The sequence below is a fragment of the Lissotriton vulgaris genome, chromosome 5 (assembly GCF_964263255.1).
Source record: "Lissotriton vulgaris chromosome 5, aLisVul1.2, whole genome shotgun sequence".
NCBI classification, from domain to species: domain Eukaryota; kingdom Metazoa; phylum Chordata; class Amphibia; order Caudata; family Salamandridae; genus Lissotriton; species Lissotriton vulgaris.
This window is the reverse complement of record NC_141693.1, coordinates 1,047,983,654-1,048,004,020: the sequence shown is the minus strand read 5'-3', so window position 1 is coordinate 1,048,004,020 and position 20,367 is coordinate 1,047,983,654. Positions and strand designations below refer to the sequence as shown.

Sequence of the window (20,367 nt, the reverse complement as noted above, 5' to 3'; positions counted from 1 at the left end):
CATGGCCGTAGAATATTTGGCTAGAGGCATCTCTGATCATTACCCGTTACAGCTGCAGGTTGGGGGTAGGAAGCATAAGCCCAAATCGGATTGGAGATTAGATGCCTGGGAGTTCCGCGATGAACACGTAGTGGAGACCGTGACCGTAGAGATTAAATTTATGTTTTCAGGACAATGAGGGGTCCGTACCGTCAGAGGCCACTCTTTGGAGGCGTACAAGGCGTTGCTCAGGGGGAGGCTGCAAGATGTAATCGCCTGCAAGCATAGAGAAGAAACAATACAAATACATTGCTTAGAGAGCTAATTGTTAGACCTAGAAAAGGACATATCCCGAGCACTGAGGCGGAGACGCTCAGACAATTGGAGGTCATACGTAGGGAATTCCGAGCCTTAGCGGAGGGAGAGGCTTGCATGCAAATTCTGGCCACCCACCACAGACTATACGAAACTGGGGGCAGGCCGGGACGGCTCCTAGCCTGGTTAAGCCTGAAGGACCTGGAAGCGAACTGGGTGGACCAAATTGAAGAGGGGGAGACACGACACACGACGGCACCCGCGATTGCAGATGCGTTTGTAAATTATTGTGCCAACCTATACTCGGCATGTTCGATGGACTAACGCAAAATAGACTATGATCTCCCCGGGATAGACATGCCCACTTTATACAGAGGCTTTGGACGAGGATATTACCCTAGAAGAAGTTACGGCGGCCATTGCTAGACAGAAGTCGGGAAAACCCCAGGGTAGAATGAACTCCCAGGGGAATTTTTTAAAACAAAACAGCTCTATTCTTGCCCCGCCTCCTAAACTTGTTTTTAGTGGCAAAAGATGAGGGATCACCCCCCCGACCTCTGCCAAGCCACAGTTGTGGTCATACCAAAACCGGGTAAGCCCCCGGGGAGCTGTGGCTGTTATTGCCCAATTTCGCTCCTTAATGTTGAAACTAAGATATTGGCCTTCATATTGGCCACGCGCCTTCGGACGGTCATAGCATCCCTGGTACACAAAGACTAGTCGGGCTTCATGCCGAAACGTGCCACACCCTTCTATCTCCGTAGACTTGCAAACTGGCTAGACGCGAATGCAGGAAGTGTGATTCCCCATCTGCTGCTGTCGCTTGATGCCGAAAAGGCATTTGACATAGTACACTGGCCTTTCATTAGGCGGGTCCTCTTAAAATTGTGCTTTGGGCACAACTTCGGAGGGTGGGTTGATCTTTTATACACTAACCCCAGGGCTAGAATACGAGTAAATGGAATCCAAAGGGGGACTAGGCAGGGATGCCCGTTGTCCCCCTTGCTTTTCTTGCTTGTTCTAGAACCCCTGGCGTGCCTGATTTGAACGCACCCAGACCTCGCAGGGTTTTGCGACCCAGCGGGTCAGCTGCAGGACAAACTCATCTCACTCTATGCCGATTATATTCTGTTGTATGTCACTAACCCGGATAAGACGCTCCCAGTTATTTTGACGGTAACCGAAGAATATGGCAGACAGGCGGGATATAAGATTAATTGGGGAAAGTCAGTCCTCTACCCAATAGCAGGCTGCGTTGACGTACAATCCATAGCAGCACTTCTCCCGATGACTGAGGAAGGCTTTCAGTATTTGGGTCTCTACATCTCCGTAGATGTGACAAACTGCCTCTCCCATAACGTGCAACGAGTCTTAACAGATTTTAGGAGTGATGTGGCTAAATGGCGACGTCTCCCCCTGACACTTCTTGGTAGGGCGGCTATGTTCAAAATGATCACCTTGCCTAAGTTACTATAATGTCCTCCAAAATACATACCATAAAATACTGGATGCAATTTTCGATACTATAAATTCCAAGCTGCGCACCCTGCTGTGGGACGGGGGACACCCTGAGTGTCACTCCGAACGCTGCAATGTAGCCAATACAACAGTGGGATTGCTCTACCAGATATTAGGGCATACATTAGAGCAGCACACCTAGGGCTAGATGTAGGTAGAATAGATTTACCGATTTTAAATTACCGAATTTTACCGATTCGGTAATTAAAAATCGGTAAATCTAAGGGGTGGGTATGTAGGTATTCCAGATGTGCTGGAATACCGATTCAGAAGAATTCGGTATTTACCGATTCGGTAAATACCGAATCGGTAATGCCCATTCATTCCTATAGGCTTTGAAGCCCATAGGAATGAATGGGCATTACCGATTCGGTATTTACCGAATCGGTAAATACCGAAATTCGCAAGGGTGCAGGGGGTGTCACTTTGACACCCTCTGGCACCCCAAAAATAGGCATGTGCGCCATGTGGCACACAGACATGCCCTAAGGGCATGTCTGTCTGTCACATGGCTAGGTGTGCATGCACACATGTGCATGCACACCTGAATTCGGTATTTTAACACCCAATAGGATTGGCTGGTAAAATACTGAATTTGTAGGGCCTTTGGGACTCAGAAGAGTCCCACCTACATCTGGGAATTACCGAATCGGTAAAAATACTGATTCGGTATTTTACAGATTCTGTAAATTTACCGATTCGGTAAATTTACAGAATCTGTAAAATCTGGCCCCCTACATCTCAAGATGCCAAATACCGGTCGGAAACGGCCGAATTCGGCCGGTTCCGACCGGTATTTGCCACCTACATCGGGCCCCTAGTGGTTCTTAATGAATGAGGACATGCGCCTCAGGACCACCCCACATACGCCCTAGAGCTTCTCCAATTTCATAAACGCTCACACCTTCACTACATCTATGGTGGGGCAAGAAATTAGAAGCCTTCTACCCGCAACGCAGAGAGTGATTGCGGCATGGAGTGAGGCCGAACGGGTAATGTGCTGGGACAAACGGCTAACTAAATCCACTCCACTATGTGAGGGTAGACGCCTGCCTGAACTTGTAAAGCTGCAGGGGTTTAAAAGATGGGGCACTATAGGCATCACTACCCCGGGAGACATAACGCGGCGGGGCGCTCTGATGACATTTGCAGACCTGCAAGCGGAGTATAATTTGACAGATTTGCAGCATTACAAATATCTTCAACTCCGACATGCATGGCTGGCGCATAACCGGACATTGCAGAATATGCCCCGCTACACGGTCGGTTATGGCAGGCGGAGATACAGGAGAAAGCTGTCTCCTGGACCTATAAGACTCTAATAAACAATATGCCTGACAGACTAAAGACACTCCGGGGTAAGTGGGAAGATCTTGTAGGTGCACTAGAAGATATAGACTGGGAGATGGACCTGATGCATCCCAGGGAGGTGGCGATTAAGTTCAGACTTCCATTGGTCCAGTTCAAAATCCTCCATAGTGTCTACTATGACCGGGCGAAGCTGCACGCGATGGGTAGGGCTGAGACGCTGGAGTGCTTGCGATGTCATACATAAAGAGGCTCCTTCATTCATACATTGTGGGATTGTCAGCCGATACATCATTACTGAATGCAGATAGTGCAGGAGTTAAGCAAAGTCCTGCTCGTACAAATCCTGATGTTTTGTTGGGCATCAATACAGATGTTGAGATTTCTAGATAGCAACTTTTACTTAGTAACTTGGGTCTTATAGTGGCTAAACGAGACCTAGCCAGATAATGGGGGAGACTCGATTTCTCCCACACTGAAGTAGTGGAGGTTGGGTATTTGTATGTATATGGGAGCTAGAAAAACTGTCTATAAAGCAAGGGGGATGCCCGCAGAAATTTCGGAAACTCTGGCAATCCTGTCTGGCCTATTATGATTTGGAAATGGAAGAAGACGGAAGAGAGGTGAAAGCTGGCATCTAAACTGGGGCGGGGGTTGGGGGTTTGCTCCCCTAAGTCTACACTCCACCAATGCATCTGTGAACCATCCCACACCGGGTGCAGAAACTACCGCAGGGGTCATAAGGAGGAATTGTTCTCCTGTTACTGCTGTATCTTTATCCCATGTAATCCTTGTCACCTGTAACAGATGGACGCTGACCGAGATATATCTGCTGAATTGTTTTGATGTTTTGTTTAAAAACAAAAAAAATTAATAAATGTTTACTTTCTGTAGAGACCCCTTGATGTTTCCTGCGGTGTCTACGGTCAGTTCAGTTGTTCTGCAGGAGCAAATTCAAGACTTGCGTTGAGAAGCAACTCTCCTGACAAAGCGAACTTGCCTAGTTCCCCTGTGTGCAAGTAGATAAATAGAGCATGTTCAAGTCACCCAAAGGAGACCAAAAGCAAGTTGGTGTACGATTGGACAACACACCGCGCTCACAGTGCAGAGTTGGGTGCGCGGACATTCACATCTATTCGTGCTCTACTACGGAGTAATATGTACTTCTTTGTGTAAGGGGGTTGTATGAAGCTAAAGCTCACTGGGGTACCCATTGATGCATCTGGTGTGCTGGTTTGGTGACCGCTGTTTGTAGGTCATATTTGTTTTGTATATTACACCACCCACCTCCATTTCATGAGTAATGTGCTTATATTAAGTACAACAGGACTTCCTCCGTTCTTGGTTTCACTTATGTGACTTTAACATGGAGTAGCAGGGTTCATTGGAGCTGAATACTCTGTAAACTAATTTTTTCTGCAAGCTAAATTATTGCTTCTGATGTAGAGCAACGTGTTTTAAACTTCGACATTTCCAGTATATCTCGAATGTAAAATACAAAACGGACATGGGTTAAATGCATCAAATCTGGGGATGAATTTGTCGGCAATTATTAGCAGTTATTTTTTTTTTCATTTCAGAAATCAATCTATTACAGATTTCTTCAAACCAACTCCGAATTTATCAGGTACTTCTTGAAATTTCTAACTAAACAAAACATTTTTTTAAGTGGCTTATACACTTCAAACCCTTGTATCCAAATTGTTTTGCTACTAACATTTTCACATTCTTGGGTGTGTTTCGCATGAATCAAAACTGCAGGTTATTTGTTGCAGCAATGAGACGAGTTTAGGAAAAACGTGTGTTTGATGTGTAAGTTTGACCTAGAATACAGGTGGGCAAGCTAGAGAATTAATGGAAAGAGCTGAGCCATGGTCCTAGCTTCGTTGTAGTGAGTCATGCACAGGCCAGGCCACCAAACAAAACTGCTTCTAAAATGTCTGAGTACTTTCACTAGCCATGCTCTAACATTGCTCCCTTTTCCCCCACACCTCACACATTTACTTCTATTCACACGCTCCCTCTTTTCCTTTGAATTGTTCCCTCTTATTTTCTTTTCCAGTCTCTTTCTTTGACTCGGCCTCTATGTCTCATTCATTCCTGCTCTTTCTCTCCCTTCCTTTATTATTATTCTTTCTCTCTCTTTCCCCTCTGTGGACTACTCTCTCCGTGAAAATGAGTGGCAATCCGGAATCATGTAAGCCAAAAAATAAAATAAGCACCGCTGTAGTGGCAACATACTTCAGAATGTCAACCTTGGGAAGGGCTGGTAATGTGACGGGAGAAACAATGAGCCTCTGCATTGCTTCCTGACCTGTTGTTACAAGTGTATCCTTCACTCTTTCAAATACATTTTTCTGATTGTATCTTATGACAACATTTAATTTGCTAAAGTGGAGGGTGCATTGTTATAATTCTAAAGCACTTAATGGCATTCTGCTGGAAAGCATAACTCTGGGTACTGTTAATTGTGCAGTAATGCGAGTACTACGTTGGATAAAAAAGGTGTATTTATGGTACATGGTGTTGGGTTCAATCGGTGTCCTTTTAGGTCTCGCCTATGCCATCCCGTAGGGATGTTGGGCGAGATTATAGTAATAGTTAATTTTGAAAAGTGTACCCAAACTGCGGATCGCGTACAGTTCATGTGAGTACAGTTACGCGCATTAACAGCTGCCACAACCACGCACATTGTTAACAGCTTCCATTTGCTACCAGACACTTCGTGCGCGCGCCGCGCTTCGCCTCTGCTGCCAGGCTGCACACCCACTCACTCTCCAAATGCTCATTCGCCTTTTCTTTGATCTCCGCGCGTTCTCACAAGCTCCTCTCCGCCCACAGGTCTTTCTTTCTCTCCGTCCTGCCGTGTTCACCATGCTCCTGCCCCCCTCCCGTTGTCTGCAATTCATTTGCTCCCATCCTCCTCCCGCAGTACTTTCGGTTGCAGTTTTCTGTGTTGACGATCATAGCCGGTCGAGCAGGTCACGGCACCAGCCTAGTCTGCTGCTCTCACCCTTTCCCTTGCAGCGGGCCATGTGTCACCTCCTCCACAACCGGGCGGGCTGTGCGCTGCCCTTCCCTGGCATCATCTCCCACAGCATGCCCCTGTTTATTGTTTACGGCAGCCAGTAGTCTTGTTAATGGGACAGTCCCAGCAGTTTTATGGCACTGGGGTGAAAGGCTTGCACGGTGACGCTATGGGTGCTATGCATGCCAGGAAAATGAATTCTCTTCCCCAACCGGTTTGGTAGTGATAAACAGCTAGACATGTGGGCAGAGAGACGATCCCACATCTGGACCTGAGTGTCCCCGCCATATTGCACTAGTGATTGCTCGGTGTCGAACGTCTTTCACAGAAACTATTACTCTGGTCGCCACTATGGTGTCGAACGCCCCACTGGTCTCGACTGCCCTGTGCACGGCAGAGGCTCAAAGTGCCGGGTACGTTGCACTGAAATTGGTGTAAACAAGCACCAGGTATCACTAGGAGCGCATTGATTAATCAGTTGCAGCATACGTCGACTTTGCACTATATCTCCTTCACTGGCTTTCCGTGTTTAAACCTGTGGAACATTACACACAAGTGCCCCGAGGCTACTCCGGAGAGCCCAGTGCACCCACCGGCATTAAGTGCTGCCTACCTGCATGCCTCGTCTCCACTGTGCTGTGTCGGCTTTCCGACTCTTGGAGTTCAAAGATTCTGTGTCATTTTTCAAGAATCAGAGCACCATTGTATTTTATGTTTTTAATAAGCAGCACAGTACATACACCATGCTGCGCTGCTTACTAAAAGCATAAAGTATTGAAAAACTAAAGTTTAACGAGCCTCGCCTGCCGCTCACCAAACTCCTTTTGGGCTCTCTGTATGCCCTGCCTCACCCCACTCCAAACAAAGGCGCGGCTCGCCAAACTACATTTTCAATATTTTATTATTTTAATAAGCAGCGCGGCATAGGCAACATGCTGCACATCGCACACCACCATTTGTCTGAGCCTCGGCATCAGACTTCAAAGGAATCTGCTAACAAGCCTCTCCCCTGCCCCCGCCACCCATTGCCGCTCCCCCGCCCCCACCACGCAATGACGAGAGCTTGTTTTCAGTAATTGAAAAGAACACTTTTCGTAGCCACAGTAGGGATAGCCATGGCACAGAGCAGCATATCGGTCCCGGGATGAAGACATTGCAGGCATGAGAGCCACTGTTTTATGTTTCTTTTAAAAACATCACACATCTCCACTAGAAGTGCTTCAACAGCCGGGCACTTACCGCACCATCCAATGCTCATGACACTAATGGAGCATCCGTTAAACACTGCAAGGTGAAACATCAGCGCCCAGAAGTTAGATTGTTGTTTTAAACATTTACGCTAAAATCTGTGCTTAGCATAGTGTGCTGCGGACTGGTATTTTGCTGCTTATGTCCTTACATTCAGATATACAATACAATAACTAACATTACACCTACAACGAACAAGGACTATTGGCTTTGTCAATGGTTGTTAGTTGCGCCGCACACCACTCTCGGGCTCACCTCCTACTCCCCCTCTCACAATACCCGTGCACTCCCCCCACCCCTCGCTTTTGTTTTCTATTCGCCTCCCGCACCTGTGCGGGCACAGCCATGTTTTTCATTAATTGAAAAGAACACTTTTCGTAGCCACAGTAGGGATAGCCATGGCACAGAACAGCATATCGGTCCTGGGATGAAGACATTCAGGCATGAGAGCCACTGTTTTATGTTTCTTTTAAAAACATCACACATCTTGATTGCACTGTCTGTCTGTCTATCGCCCTCACTCCCTCGATCTATCTATCGCCCTCTATCGCCCTTTCGCACTCACTCTATCGCCCTATCACACTCACTCTATCTATCGCCCTCTATCGCCCTATCGCCCTCACTCTATCGCCCTATCACACTCACTCTATCGCCCTATCGCCCTCACTCTATCTATCGCCCTCACTCTATCTATCGCCCTCACTCTGTCTATCGCCCTCACTCTGTCTATCGCCCTCACTCTGTCTATCGCCCTCACTCTGTCTATCGCCCTCACTCTGTCTATCGCCCTCACTCTGTCTATCGCCCTCACTCTGTCTATCTCTCGCCCTCACTCTATCTCTCGCCCTCACTCTGTCTCTCGCCCTCACTCTGTCTCTCGCCCTCACTCTGTCTCTCGCCCTCCCTCACTCTATCGCCCTCCCTCACGCTATCGCCCTCCCTCACTCTATCGCCCTCCCTCACTCTATCGCCCTCCCTCACTCTATCGCCCTCCCTCACTCTATCGCCCTCCCTCACTCTATCGCCCTCCCTCACTCTATCGCCCTCCCTCACTCTATCGCCCTCCCTCACTCTATCGCCCTCCCTCACTCTTTCGCCCTCCCTCTATCTATCGCCCTCACTCTATCTATCGCCCTCACTCTGTCTATCGCCCTCACTCTGTCTATCGCCCTCACTCTGTCTATCGCCCTCACTCTGTCTATCGCCCTCACTCTGTCTCTCGCCCTCGCTCTGTCTCTCGCCCTCGCTCTGTCTCTCGCCCTCGCTCTGTCTCTCGCCCTCGCTCTGTCTCTCGCCCTCGCTCTGTCTATCGCCCTCGCTCTGTCTATCGCCCTCGCTCTGTCTATCGCCCTCGCTCTGTCTATCGCCCTCGCTCTGTCTATCGCCCTCGCTCTGTCTATCGCCCTCGCTCTGTCTATCGCCCTCGCTCTGTCTATCGCCCTCGCTCTGTCTATCGCCCTCGCTCTGTCTATCGCCCTCGCTCTGTCTATCGCCCTCGCTCTGTCTATCGCCCTCGCTCTGTCTATCGCCCTCGCTCTGTCTATCGCCCTCACTCTATCGCCCTCCCTCACTCTATCGCCCTCCCTCACTCTATCGCCCTCCCTCACTCTATCGCCCTCCCTCACTCTATCGCCCTCCCTCACTCTATCGCCCTCCCTCACTCTATCGCCCTCCCTCACTCTATCGCCCTCCCTCACTCTATCGCCCTCCCTCACTCTATCGCCCTCCCTCACTCTATCGCCCTCCCTCACTCTATCGCCCTCCCTCACTCTATCGCCCTCCCTCACTCTATCTATCGCCCTCACAACCCTCATACCCTCACAACCCTCATACCCTCACAACCCTCATACCCTCACAACCCTCATACCCTCACAACCCTCATACCCTCACAACCCTCATACCCTCACAACCCTCATACCCTCACAACCCTCATACCCTCACAACCCTCATACCCTCACAACCCTCATACCCTCACAACCCTCATACCCTCACAACCCTCATACCCTCACAACCCTCATACCCTCACAACCCTCATACCCTCACAACCCTCATACCCTCACAACCCTCATACCCTCACAACCCTCACACCCCCCTCACCCTCACACCCACCCTCACTAGCATATTTTATTTATTTTTTATTTATTGAAGTTTTGTATAGCGCTGGCTAGACCCGAGGGTATCGGAGCGCTTCCCAGCAAATAGAGATCGGTAGCAAGGAAAATAAACATAGAGAAACAGGAATCAGGAGCAGCAGGTAGGAAATAGTCTGTAAAACAGCAGCTTGAGCGCAATCGGGATCGGAGTTCACGAGCGAATCAATAGTCTCTGGGTTCAGAGAAATATCGGACTTCACCATCCGGCGTGAGGTTCTCGTTAAGCACCGGAGCGTTCAAGGAAGAGGGCTTTGAGTAGCGATTTGAATTGAGGGAAGGAGGCTATCATTCTGATATGTGGGGGGGATGGCGTTCCAGATCCTGGGAGCGTTCCCTGCAAAGGATTTGTTAGAGGTATTGCATTTCTGTGATTTCAGAGGGATGAGTAGTAGTGTGTTGGAGCTTCTGAGGTTCCTGGATTGACCTGCCCTTTTGAGTTAGTTGGCCAGGTATTCTGGTTTGCCTGTATGCAGGGCTTTATGTGTGAGGCAGGCTGTGCAGAAGTTGGCTCGTTGGTCAATCGGGAGCCATATCAGTTCTTTGAGTGCCGGGGAGATGAGGTCATATTTCTTTGTTCCTGTGACCATTCTTGCTGCTGCGTTGAGGGTGGAGGTGAGAGGTCCCAGGTGCGACTTGGCTGGTCCAGTCAGTACAGCGATGCCATAGTCCATTCTGGAGAGCACAAGTGCCTGCGTGGCTTGTTTCAGATCTTTGAGGGGGAGGAAGGGTTTAATTTTATAGAGAAGTTTCAGGTTCAAGAACGCGCTTTTGGCGGTTTTAGAGATGTTTATTCATGGCCGGTTTGGGGTCGAGAGTGATTGCTAGGGATTTTGCGGAGCCCGTTGGCTTTATGGAGACATTGAGGGCATTTAAGGCTTTGAGCCATTTCACTATTTGTGGGTTTTCATCTTTGTTCGAGATAAGGAGTACTTCCGTTTTTTTCTTCATTCAGTTTGAGGTGATTGGCTGAGAGCCAGTGTTGGACTTCCATGAGTGTGGCATTTAATCTGTGAATGTCTGCGATGGAGGTGGACTCCAAATAGAGTTGAGTGTCATCCGCGTAAAGGTGGAAGGGGATGTTGGATTTCCTTAGAGTGAGGTGAGGGGTTCCATGTAGATGTTGAAGAGTTGCGGGGAGAGTACTGATCCTTGAGGGACTCCTCTGCTGAGGGGGAGGGGGTCTGATTCGAAACTGTTGATCTTTATTCTTTGAGTGCGGTTGTCAAGAAAGCAGGAGAACCATTTTAGAACTGTCTTTTCGATGCCCGCTCTCTCTCGGAGGACATTAAGAAGGAGGGTATGGTCTACTGTGTTGAATGCAGACGAGAGGTCACGGAGATTGAGAAGGCTACAATGGTTGGCGTCGAGTGACATGTGTAGATCATCAAGGACATTTAGGATTGCGGTTTCAGTACTGCAGCCTTTCTTGAACCCGGACTGGAGACGATCCAGTAGATTAGAATTATCTAGATGTTGGTTTAATTGTGAGAGGACACATCTTTCGAGAATTTTGGCTAGAAACGGAAGGTTCGAAACCGGCCTGAAGTTATTCATGTCCATGAGGTCGAGGCCAGGTTTTTTCAGTAGTGGTGTGACTTGTCCTAGTTTAAGGCAGTCAGGGATGAGGCCCTCGCTCAAGGACCTATTGATGATCTAGAGTGAACTTCAAGCCTTTGGTCAGTCTTGAGGGAAGTTTATCGAGGGAGTGAGATAAGGGTTTCGCAGCGGCGATAAGATTGCTTATCATTTCTTCCTTGATCGGCTGGAAGGAAGACCAGCGGATAGACAGGGTTACTGGGGGGATGGGGTTGGTTGCAGGACTTGAGTTGAAGGAACGATTGATTTTGGCGATTTTCTTTCATTGAAAAAGCTATCAAAGTTGTCACATTGGGTCTTTTTACGCAGCTTGGTTGACTGCCTTAGGAATGGAGGTTTGGTTCCTAATGATGTTGAAGAGTTCTTTGGGGCGGTTTTTGGCATTATCTAATGCAGAGCAGAAGAAGGCAGATTTTTTGCTTTTGATGTGGGTGTAGTAGTTTTTGCGTGCTGCCTTGAGTTGGTCTCGATGGGAGGCGGTGGGGTTGTATCTTCAGGTTCTTTCCAGGGATCTTAGATGTCTTCTTTCATCATTAATGTCAGTAGAGAGCCATGACCTAGAGGTAGTGCTTCTGTTTTTTTTTTAGTTTGAGGTGCCAGCTTATCCAGGGCGAGCTCAAGGTTGGAATGGTAGAGCGAGGTGAGTTCCGAAGTGGAGAGGGACTCAGTCATGTTCGGTAGGAGAGTGCTGAGTCCTTACTCTAGCTTATCTCTGGGTACTCTGGAAGTGTTCCTGACCCACTTAGGGGGGGCTTGAGTGGGTGGGAGGGGTAGGGCCGGCTGGATGATATGAAAGAGAATGATGTGGTGGTCTGACCAGTCCACCGGGATGATGTGATCAATCGAGACAGCATTTTTGTTCGCAATGATGGCATCTAGGGTTGCTCCTCTGTAATGCGTTTCCTCTGAGCAGCAAATCATTGTCTTGCAGAAGGGAGTTGAGAGATTGAATCAGCTGGTTATTGGAATCATTCCATCTTAGGTTGAGGTCACCCATAATTAAGATGTCCTTGCTGTTAAATGCAGATTGGGTGATCAGATCTGACAGCTGAGCTCTAAATTCGTTTTGCCTGGGGGGTGATAGAGGAGATGGCATTGACGTGAACTAAGACCGTGAGATTTGATGTTGACCGACAGGCATTCGAAGGAGCTGTATAGGCAGGAAGGGGCTTCAGAGATGTAGAGGTCACTTTTGTGGATAATAGCTATGCCGCCACCTTTGTGTATAGGCCTGTCTTTGCGGATAATTGAGAAACCGGGTGGTACCAGCCTGTCCAGAATGGGGTGGGATAGTGTGTTTAGCCATGTTTCCGTGATGAAGGCTAAATCGAGGTCATGAGAGAGGATGGATTTAGCTTTTTCCGTTGCATGTTTGACTGCGGACCGGCTGTTGATGAGCATAAAGTTCAGGGGGGGATCTTCTTTTGGTTTCAAATTTTCAGGCTTGGCTCTGGGAATGGCTGAAAGAAACAATGGGGGTCTAGAGCCTCTGCGGGGGGCAGGTCCCTACCCACTCCGGTGATGACTTGGATCGAGGCGGTGAGAGTAGAGTTGGGGTCTGGGCTGGCTGGTTCGGGTGGAGTTCGTACGAGGCAACGAGTGCGCTCACTTCCTGGGGGAGAGGGAGGTTAAATTTCTTCTGGGGTTGACTGTTCGCGGCTTCGTCAGGTCTTTAGTGAGAGGGAATCTGGGTGGGGATGAGCCCGGTTGGAGGGAGGAAAGTCATTCCTAGGGAGAGGCGGCTGGTTGTGAAGTGGAGTGGGGGGAGGGGAGGGTAGTTGGAGATTCCCAAAGGCAGATAGGGTTTTCTTCAGTCCAGAGATCAGGGTCGTGATTTGTGCTTCAATAAGGTCGAGGTGACGTGACCGCTCGGGTGAGGGGGAGAGGGTACGAGGGATTGGGCCCTGGATGAGAGGGGCTTTGGGGCGAGTATCTACTCGGGGTAGATAGGAGGGGGGGGGTGGCTTGATCGGGTTTGGGGTTCGGTTGTGGGTAGGCTGTTAAGGGCGGGGAGTTGCGGTCCCTTCGGGGGTGGACGTTATCTTCAATGAGGGGGGTGGTGAGAACTATAGGAGAGTGGATTGGTGGGTTAGGGGTTGAGTATCTGGGTTGTCAGGGCTATATATCGATAGCGGGAGGACTAGAGCGTGAAGGGGGTTGTTGACCAGAAGGGGGTGGGGGTATTCTTCAATAGCGGGGAAAGTTTGAACTAGTGGGGTGAGGATAGGCGGGATGGGGGACTGAGAGACGGAGTTGTTAAGGTGTCTGGAATCTCTGGGGGGGTGGAGGCAGAGAGTTGGAGGTGTTCTGGTAGCTAGGGAATGGTCTAGGATCTCTAGGGGAGGGAGGTTGAGAGTTAGTGGTGCTTTGGGGGCTAGGGAATGGGTGGGTGGGGGTCCCTTGGGGAAGAGAGGGCGGCTGAATTCTGGAAGTTTGGGTGCGAAGGGAGGGGGACGCGGGTGGGGAGAAAGGAGGAGCTGGGTCTGGTGAGGGCGTGTGAGTGGCAGATTGGAAGAGCAAGGAAGGGTGGGGACGTTGGGGTGGATCTTTGAGGGCGGAGAACTGAGAGTAGGGGGTGTTTAGGGAGGTGAGGGGAGTTGGTAGTCCTTGGGGGTTGTGAGGGGGGCTGGATGGTTGGAGGTTGGGTTGAAGGGTGGTGGACGTGAGTTGTGAGATGGGGGAGCTGGGGCTGAAGGTGGCATCTGCTTGGTGGAGTGACTAAGTGGAGTAGTGATGGGACGCTAGGGTGGCAGCGACAAGTTCCGTAGATTGAGAGTTTGTGAGGGACCAATAGATGAGGAGGGGGTTGTTTTGTGTGGGTAATGGGTGGTAGCAATCTTAAGTGCGGGAAAGAGGGAGTCGAAGAACTCGAGGTTCTCGACTTTCGCCTGAATTAGAATGATGCCATTCCCATAAATGGTGATGGAGATGTCTCCGGTCAGGGATTGATGGTTCAGGGTGGCGATTGTTAGTTTGCGGTTATGAGCAGTGAAGGTGGTTTTGGAGACTGGGAGGGATGTCTTAAAGATGGAGGCCCATACGTCAGGCATAACAAAAACATGCTACGCTATGTTTTGTTATGCTATGCTATAACAAAACATAGCATAACAAAACAAAGCATAGGATAGCAAAACAAAACCTAGCATAGCAAAACACAACAAAGCATAGCATAACAAAACACAACAAAACATAGCAAAACACAACAAACCATAGCATAACAAAACATACCAAAACATAGCATAGCAACGCATAGCATAGCATAACAAAACACAACATAGAATAGCATAACAAAGCTTAGCATAGCATAACACAACATAGCATAACAAAGCCTTGCATAACAAAACATAGCATAACAAAACATAGCATAATAAAACGCAACAAAACATAGTATAGCATAACAAAGCATAGCAGAGCAAAACATAGGATAGCATAACAAAACATAGGATAGCATAACAAAACATAGCATAGCATATCAAAACAAAGCATAGGATAGCAAAACAAAACATAGCATAGCATAACAAAACATAGCATAACATAACAAAACACAGCATAACAAAACACAACAACATCTAGCATAACAAACCATAGCATAACAAAACATAGCAAACAACAAAACAGCATAGCTTAACAAAACACAACAAAACATAGCATGGTTTAACAAAACATAACAAAACATATAATAGCATAGCAAAACAGAATAGCATACCAAACACAACAAAACGTAGCATAGCATGACAAAACATAGCATGACAAAACATAGCATGACAAAACATAGCATGACAAAACATAGCCTAACAAAGCATAGCAGAGCAAAACAAAGCATAGCATAACAAAACACAACACAGCATAGCATAACAAATCAAAGCAAAGCATAGGACAGCATAGCATAACAAAAAAAGCATAGGATAGCAAAACCTAGCATAGCATAACAAAACAAAGCATAGGATAGCAAAACAAAACATAGCATAACAAAACAAAACCTAGCATAGCAAAACACAACAAAGCATAGCATAACAAAACACAACAAAACATAGCATAACAAAACACAGCATAGCATAACAAATCAAAGCATAGGACAGCATAGCGTAGCATAACAAAACAAAACCTAGGATAGCAGAACAAAACATAGCGTAGCATACAGCATCACTCAGCACCACCACAGCATCACTCAGGGGCACCACAACATCACTCAGCTCCACCACATCATCATTCTGTGCAACCATTCAACAACTGGTTCAAATATGTTATCTCAATGTTTCAAGCTTTATTACAAATGTAACAAAAAGATGTTAATATTTCACTTCTGTTCTTGGATTTTTGTCACAATAAAATACACTGAACATAATCTTCACAAATGTTATTTACAAAAGTTTAAGTTATTGCCATTATAAATTACAATGACTTTTATTTAAGTATTAATTATTTAAAAAAAATTAAAAACATTGTTATTTGTAATATCAATACATGCAAGTCACGTAAATACAACACATATTGCATTACAAATGCTATAGGTGTCCCATTTGCGAAAGTTATAACTATGGGCATTGTAAATGACAAAGCTATTAATTTTGCTATTTTCAAAAACAAAACATAAATGAAAAATGTGTCATTTACAATACCAATAGCTCAAACTTTCCTAATGCGAGACCTATTGCATTGCAAATGCTTGTTCTAATATGTATCTCACTGAGTAAGGTTTTTACTCTAATTTTGGTACTGTATGTGGGTATTTGTTTGCACCTGAAAAGATTCTCTCTGTGTTGGCCACCAAATAATTTGGGGTTGAGAATCTGAGGATAATCAATGGTATCTTAGAGTGTGGGGTTTGGCTGGTCGCGACGGAGATTGTGAACTTAAATGTTTTAATACATTCTATTTAGTAATATTAGATGTATCACAGATTGCTGCCAATAAAGTCAATTTGGCGGAGTTTTGCCTAAAGTGATTTCCAGGAAAGTAGAGGGATACTTGATTTCCTGGAAGTGTGTCTGTATTTAGAAAGGCTCAATATTTGTAGGCTTCACTGCCTGCGAAATGCAAGGACAATTAACAGGTACTCCACTGCTACAAGTATTTATGAAGTCTACCTAGATGTATGTGTTACAAGGTCAAAAGAGAGCTACTCATTTCCTAAGGAAAGTTAGGAGGCCCATCCCAATGTGAAAACAAGCAGTATAGACCGTTACTGGGTTTCTGTGAAATGTAATGGAGGGGTACGCATTGACTTTTGTTTACATAGAAACACAGTTTTTAGTTTCTTGGTAAGCATGTCTAAGATCCTTCATGAAGCATGTTCTGCAGAACATAAGGAGTTATTCAATTACGATTAGAAGTGAATTCCACCCAAATTCAATATACCAAGAACACAGAAAGTGACTCCTTTTGCAAGAAAAGTGGGTGCAGGGTTTTCAAGCTAAATATTGTTGGTATGTAAAGACGTTAGTAAGGTATACTCCAGTGGATTTTTAAGCAGTCTAACAAATTGGTCTGTTACCAGGAAAGGAGTTTGTATTTGTGGATGCTGTTTCATGCTCTCCTCCCTGCAAGTGGCTGCAAAGAGCACTGAGAGGGGTACTCTTTTCCTATTCATGTATGTACAGGGGCAACCAGAAGCAATGGGGGTGATATTGTGGCTTTCAACTTCAGTAGCCATTTTCTCTATTAGTCTTAGGAGGACCGATTTCAATCTTTGTATATGATGATTACAATTAAGCATTTCTTACGTAGTTCAACAATTTGAGATGCTGTGGGTCCTCGTGGTTTGTGTTTAAAACATGAACACAATCTATCTTGCTTGTATCAGCTGCACAGTTTGTCTGGTGGTCCAAGATTTAGGTCATCTGTTTTTGCCATTTTGAGACCAGGTAGCACCCCCACCACTCCCCATTATTTGCTCAACTTCGTGTTAGTAAGACACTGTGCACGTTTTATGGTACTGCATGTGGAACTGTTAGTCTTTCTTGTAATAATATACGTCACCTTAGCGCGCTGCCTTTTCTGTTTTCTCCGGTTACCTGATTCTAATCTTTGACAGTTGACAGTCAATCAAGTAGACTGTGAGTTCCCTCCTCCTTTTATTTGTACGGTCTTGTTTTGTTCTTTGACTGTTAGTCCACTCTTTTTGACTCTGTAGTATTACTGGAACTGAACAGTGTTTGATTTATCTTCTCCAAAGTTTGTTCACTCTATCTCTGTAGAGGATGCTTTCAGCTTCCTGACCAATACTATATGCTTCGCCTCCTTTCTGTATTTAGGTCAGTTGCATCCTAAACCTGTTATGGCATGGGAATGCTGCTCTCTGTCAGTAAGGCGGCATTAAGATACCCTGCGGATACAGTGGGCCATTCAGATCCAGTACTAAACTACTATCAGCTTAAAAGATTGGCCAGTGCATTCCTCATTTGTAGCCCTGACTGAGGTCCTGTCATAAAATTTGATTTAGTCTAAAAATATACTGAAAGATATGTCATTTTATATTTGTTAACCTACTGTCTACATTTGTATGGGCACAATTTTTGTTTTGGTGCAGTTTTACTGAAGGAAAGTAGTTGGATATATCGCATATCCTTACTTTGCAGAATAAAGTTAAGTTGCTCTTTGCTAATAGCAAGGTTGACAGATGATTACTCCTGCAAATGTCACCTTAGAAGCAGGACGTGGACCATATTACTAAAGTAACTAAACCAGTTTGCAGCCACATTTTCATATCAAGAAGGTGACTGTTGTTCTGAGGTCTTTTTGAACTGTTTTGGTTTGAGACTTATACCTACCGTCCATGTTTATTCCTTTAACAGGCCTTCTTACTTCCATAATAACTAAAAGAAGGGCCAGAGCAGGTACTGCTCAGATGCTCACCACCAATCTGGTAGTTGAGAACATTACCTTGGTGATGTGAATGGCTTATCTTCTATTAGTTGGGAAAGCTATTTACGCGATTGGCTCGAAAAATGCTTAGCCTTTCAATTAGTGTTTAGCTTTAGACAGATGCCAGCCCTTACTGGCTGATTTCTTTTGTATGTTTATGGCAGTCACCAGTCTGATGTAGCTGAAGACATCCGTTATCCATGTGAACAGATTGCTGTTCAGTGCTTTTTAGTCACACCAAGTCTATTGCTGAATTTGGTGTCATTATACAGCTTATGCTACATAAGCAATTGAAAAACTCAGCCTCTTAGTGACTCACAAGCTCATCACCTTCAGCATGCTGTCTACTTGGGCCAGCTGTCTCCTGGTTATGCAGCACCACCTCTAGCTTCAGCCATTTGATGGAGTTCAGTGAATCTAAAAGTGTGTTGAGTTTGGCTCTGTTCTGTTCCTGCCTTACATTGAGCCACATTGCTGCTTTACGTGACCTAAGTGTGAGAAATGTGCATTCCTGATAAGCATATGATGATGTATGTATGTATGTCTGTGCCTGTGTGTGTTGGGGGGGGGGGGTTCTGCCATTGTTTCCTATGCCCTCTTTTGTGGCAGTATAAATTGTGCATTTTGATGCCTTTGTTGTACTTGTTCTGTTAGTGTTTTTAGCCAGCATTGTTTGTTCGGTCATTGCTAGTTTGCCATGTTGGGACGCTGTGTACAGATGAATTATTTTTTATGTCTTCAAAGCAAGAACTGTGTTTGCTTCACAATTGAATGGGAATATCAACGATGATTTGGGTAAGTTGGCAATTCCTGGTGCCGAACAACTTGGAAGAAGAATTAAAGTATCCTCTCCTGCTAGAAAAAGAAGGAAGATGCCTTGCCAGTCACCAAGTAAAAGCCCAATAATTGAAGCTTTTAAGAGGGGAGTAAAGCATATAAAATCGCCCACTCCAAACAGCTTTGACAGGAGCTCCGTAAGAAGCAAAGAAACACTTGCATCCCTAAGCAGCTCTACAAAATGCCATGAGAACATTACTCCTAAAAAGACTGTAATGAGAGACCTCTTTTTAAGTAAAGAATCTTCATTGCGTGCTTCTTTGAATAATAAAGTCAAGAAAAAAATGGGAGCTGAGGAACATTCTGTTGAAGCAAATGGTCGTTTCTCTTTGGAAAACAGTACTGAACAGAAGGTAGCATGCATGCCAATTGGAGGAGTGGACTCTGAGGGCATGTGGTCACAGGCTCCAAAAACCATCTTAAAGGACCGTGGCAAAGGATCTGGGAACTTGGAGAACATATCACTTCAGCACCAAAGACTGAAATCTTCCCTCCGGATGACTCGTAATTTAAATGACCCTGATTTACTGATAGCTGTGGAAGCCACTCACGCTAATGTTGAGGAAAGAGGATTTAACACTAGATGGGAGCAATCGTTGCAGCAATCATGGATTCAAGAGAGTGGATCCTTCTCCGGAGTAGACAAAATTTCACCCCAGGTAGGTTCTCTGCTGCATACTTTTATTCTGAGGAGCAATCTTCTTTTCAAGAGGGTATCGCACAGACATACATTTTATGCTTATGCTACTGTTTCGTGTTGCAGTACTGCTGACTGAGCTCTATTGCTGTATTACACCGATTTAGTGTGAGATTTCACCGCATGCCCCATAGCCAGAATAAATACTAATGTGATGCTTAGAGTTGTACGCAATAGATTGGTAAGATTGCCCAGTGTAGTGCAGCTGTTATTGTTTTTACAATTCACTAAGTTATTTTTATTTATATTCTGTGAAACCTGTGCAGCATCTCCTACCTGATGGCTGTAAAAACTACAATGCAGGTTCTTATTCTGTAATTGTTTGTGCACATGCCTCCCTTGCATACAGTTAGTAAGGGGAGGAAATGATGAATTGTGTTTTTTGTGTTCAGAATTTTATTTATTTATTTTTAGTGTTTTCTATAGCGCGAACATGACCCTGTAAAGGGTATCAGAGCACTTTAAAGACGTATTTCCACATTCGAACCTTATAGATAACAAGTCACTAAATCTTTACAACATTAGAACTTCAGGAAAGCGTATAACATATATATCAGTCAACAGTTGCATTAATATCAACGAGCTTAAAACACACAACTACAGGTAATACATATATACAAGCCCATGTGTGGTTAGTGAAAGGCTAACGGACGCATGGAAACAGACATGAAAAGATTGTAGCCATTGGTTCTGTTGTATGGTCTTATGGGAGAAATTTCCTCATATAAAACGATTTTGCTTCTTTTTTGAATGCTGCGATGGATGGGATTCTTCTATTGCTCGGGGGGAGAGCGTTCCAAATTCTCGGTGCTCCCCCGGAGAAC

General features: G+C 45.9%; 1 protein-coding gene across 3 annotated transcripts in view; it reads left to right on the top strand.

The window, feature by feature from the left end:
• SLF2 (SMC5/6 complex localization factor 2) overlaps positions 1-20,367 on the top strand; it is a 404,246-nt gene that overhangs the window by 32,289 nt on the left and 351,590 nt on the right. The window contains exons 2-3 of one of the 3 annotated variants that reach the window (XM_086922683.1): positions 4,701-4,747; positions 18,754-19,505. In XM_086922683.1, coding sequence (XP_086778809.1) covers positions 4,701-4,747; positions 18,754-19,505 — 799 coding nt within the window. The remainder of the gene's footprint in view (positions 1-4,700; positions 4,748-18,753; positions 19,506-20,367) is intronic. The other 2 variants (XM_086922685.1, XM_086922686.1) reach the window with 2 other exon arrangements.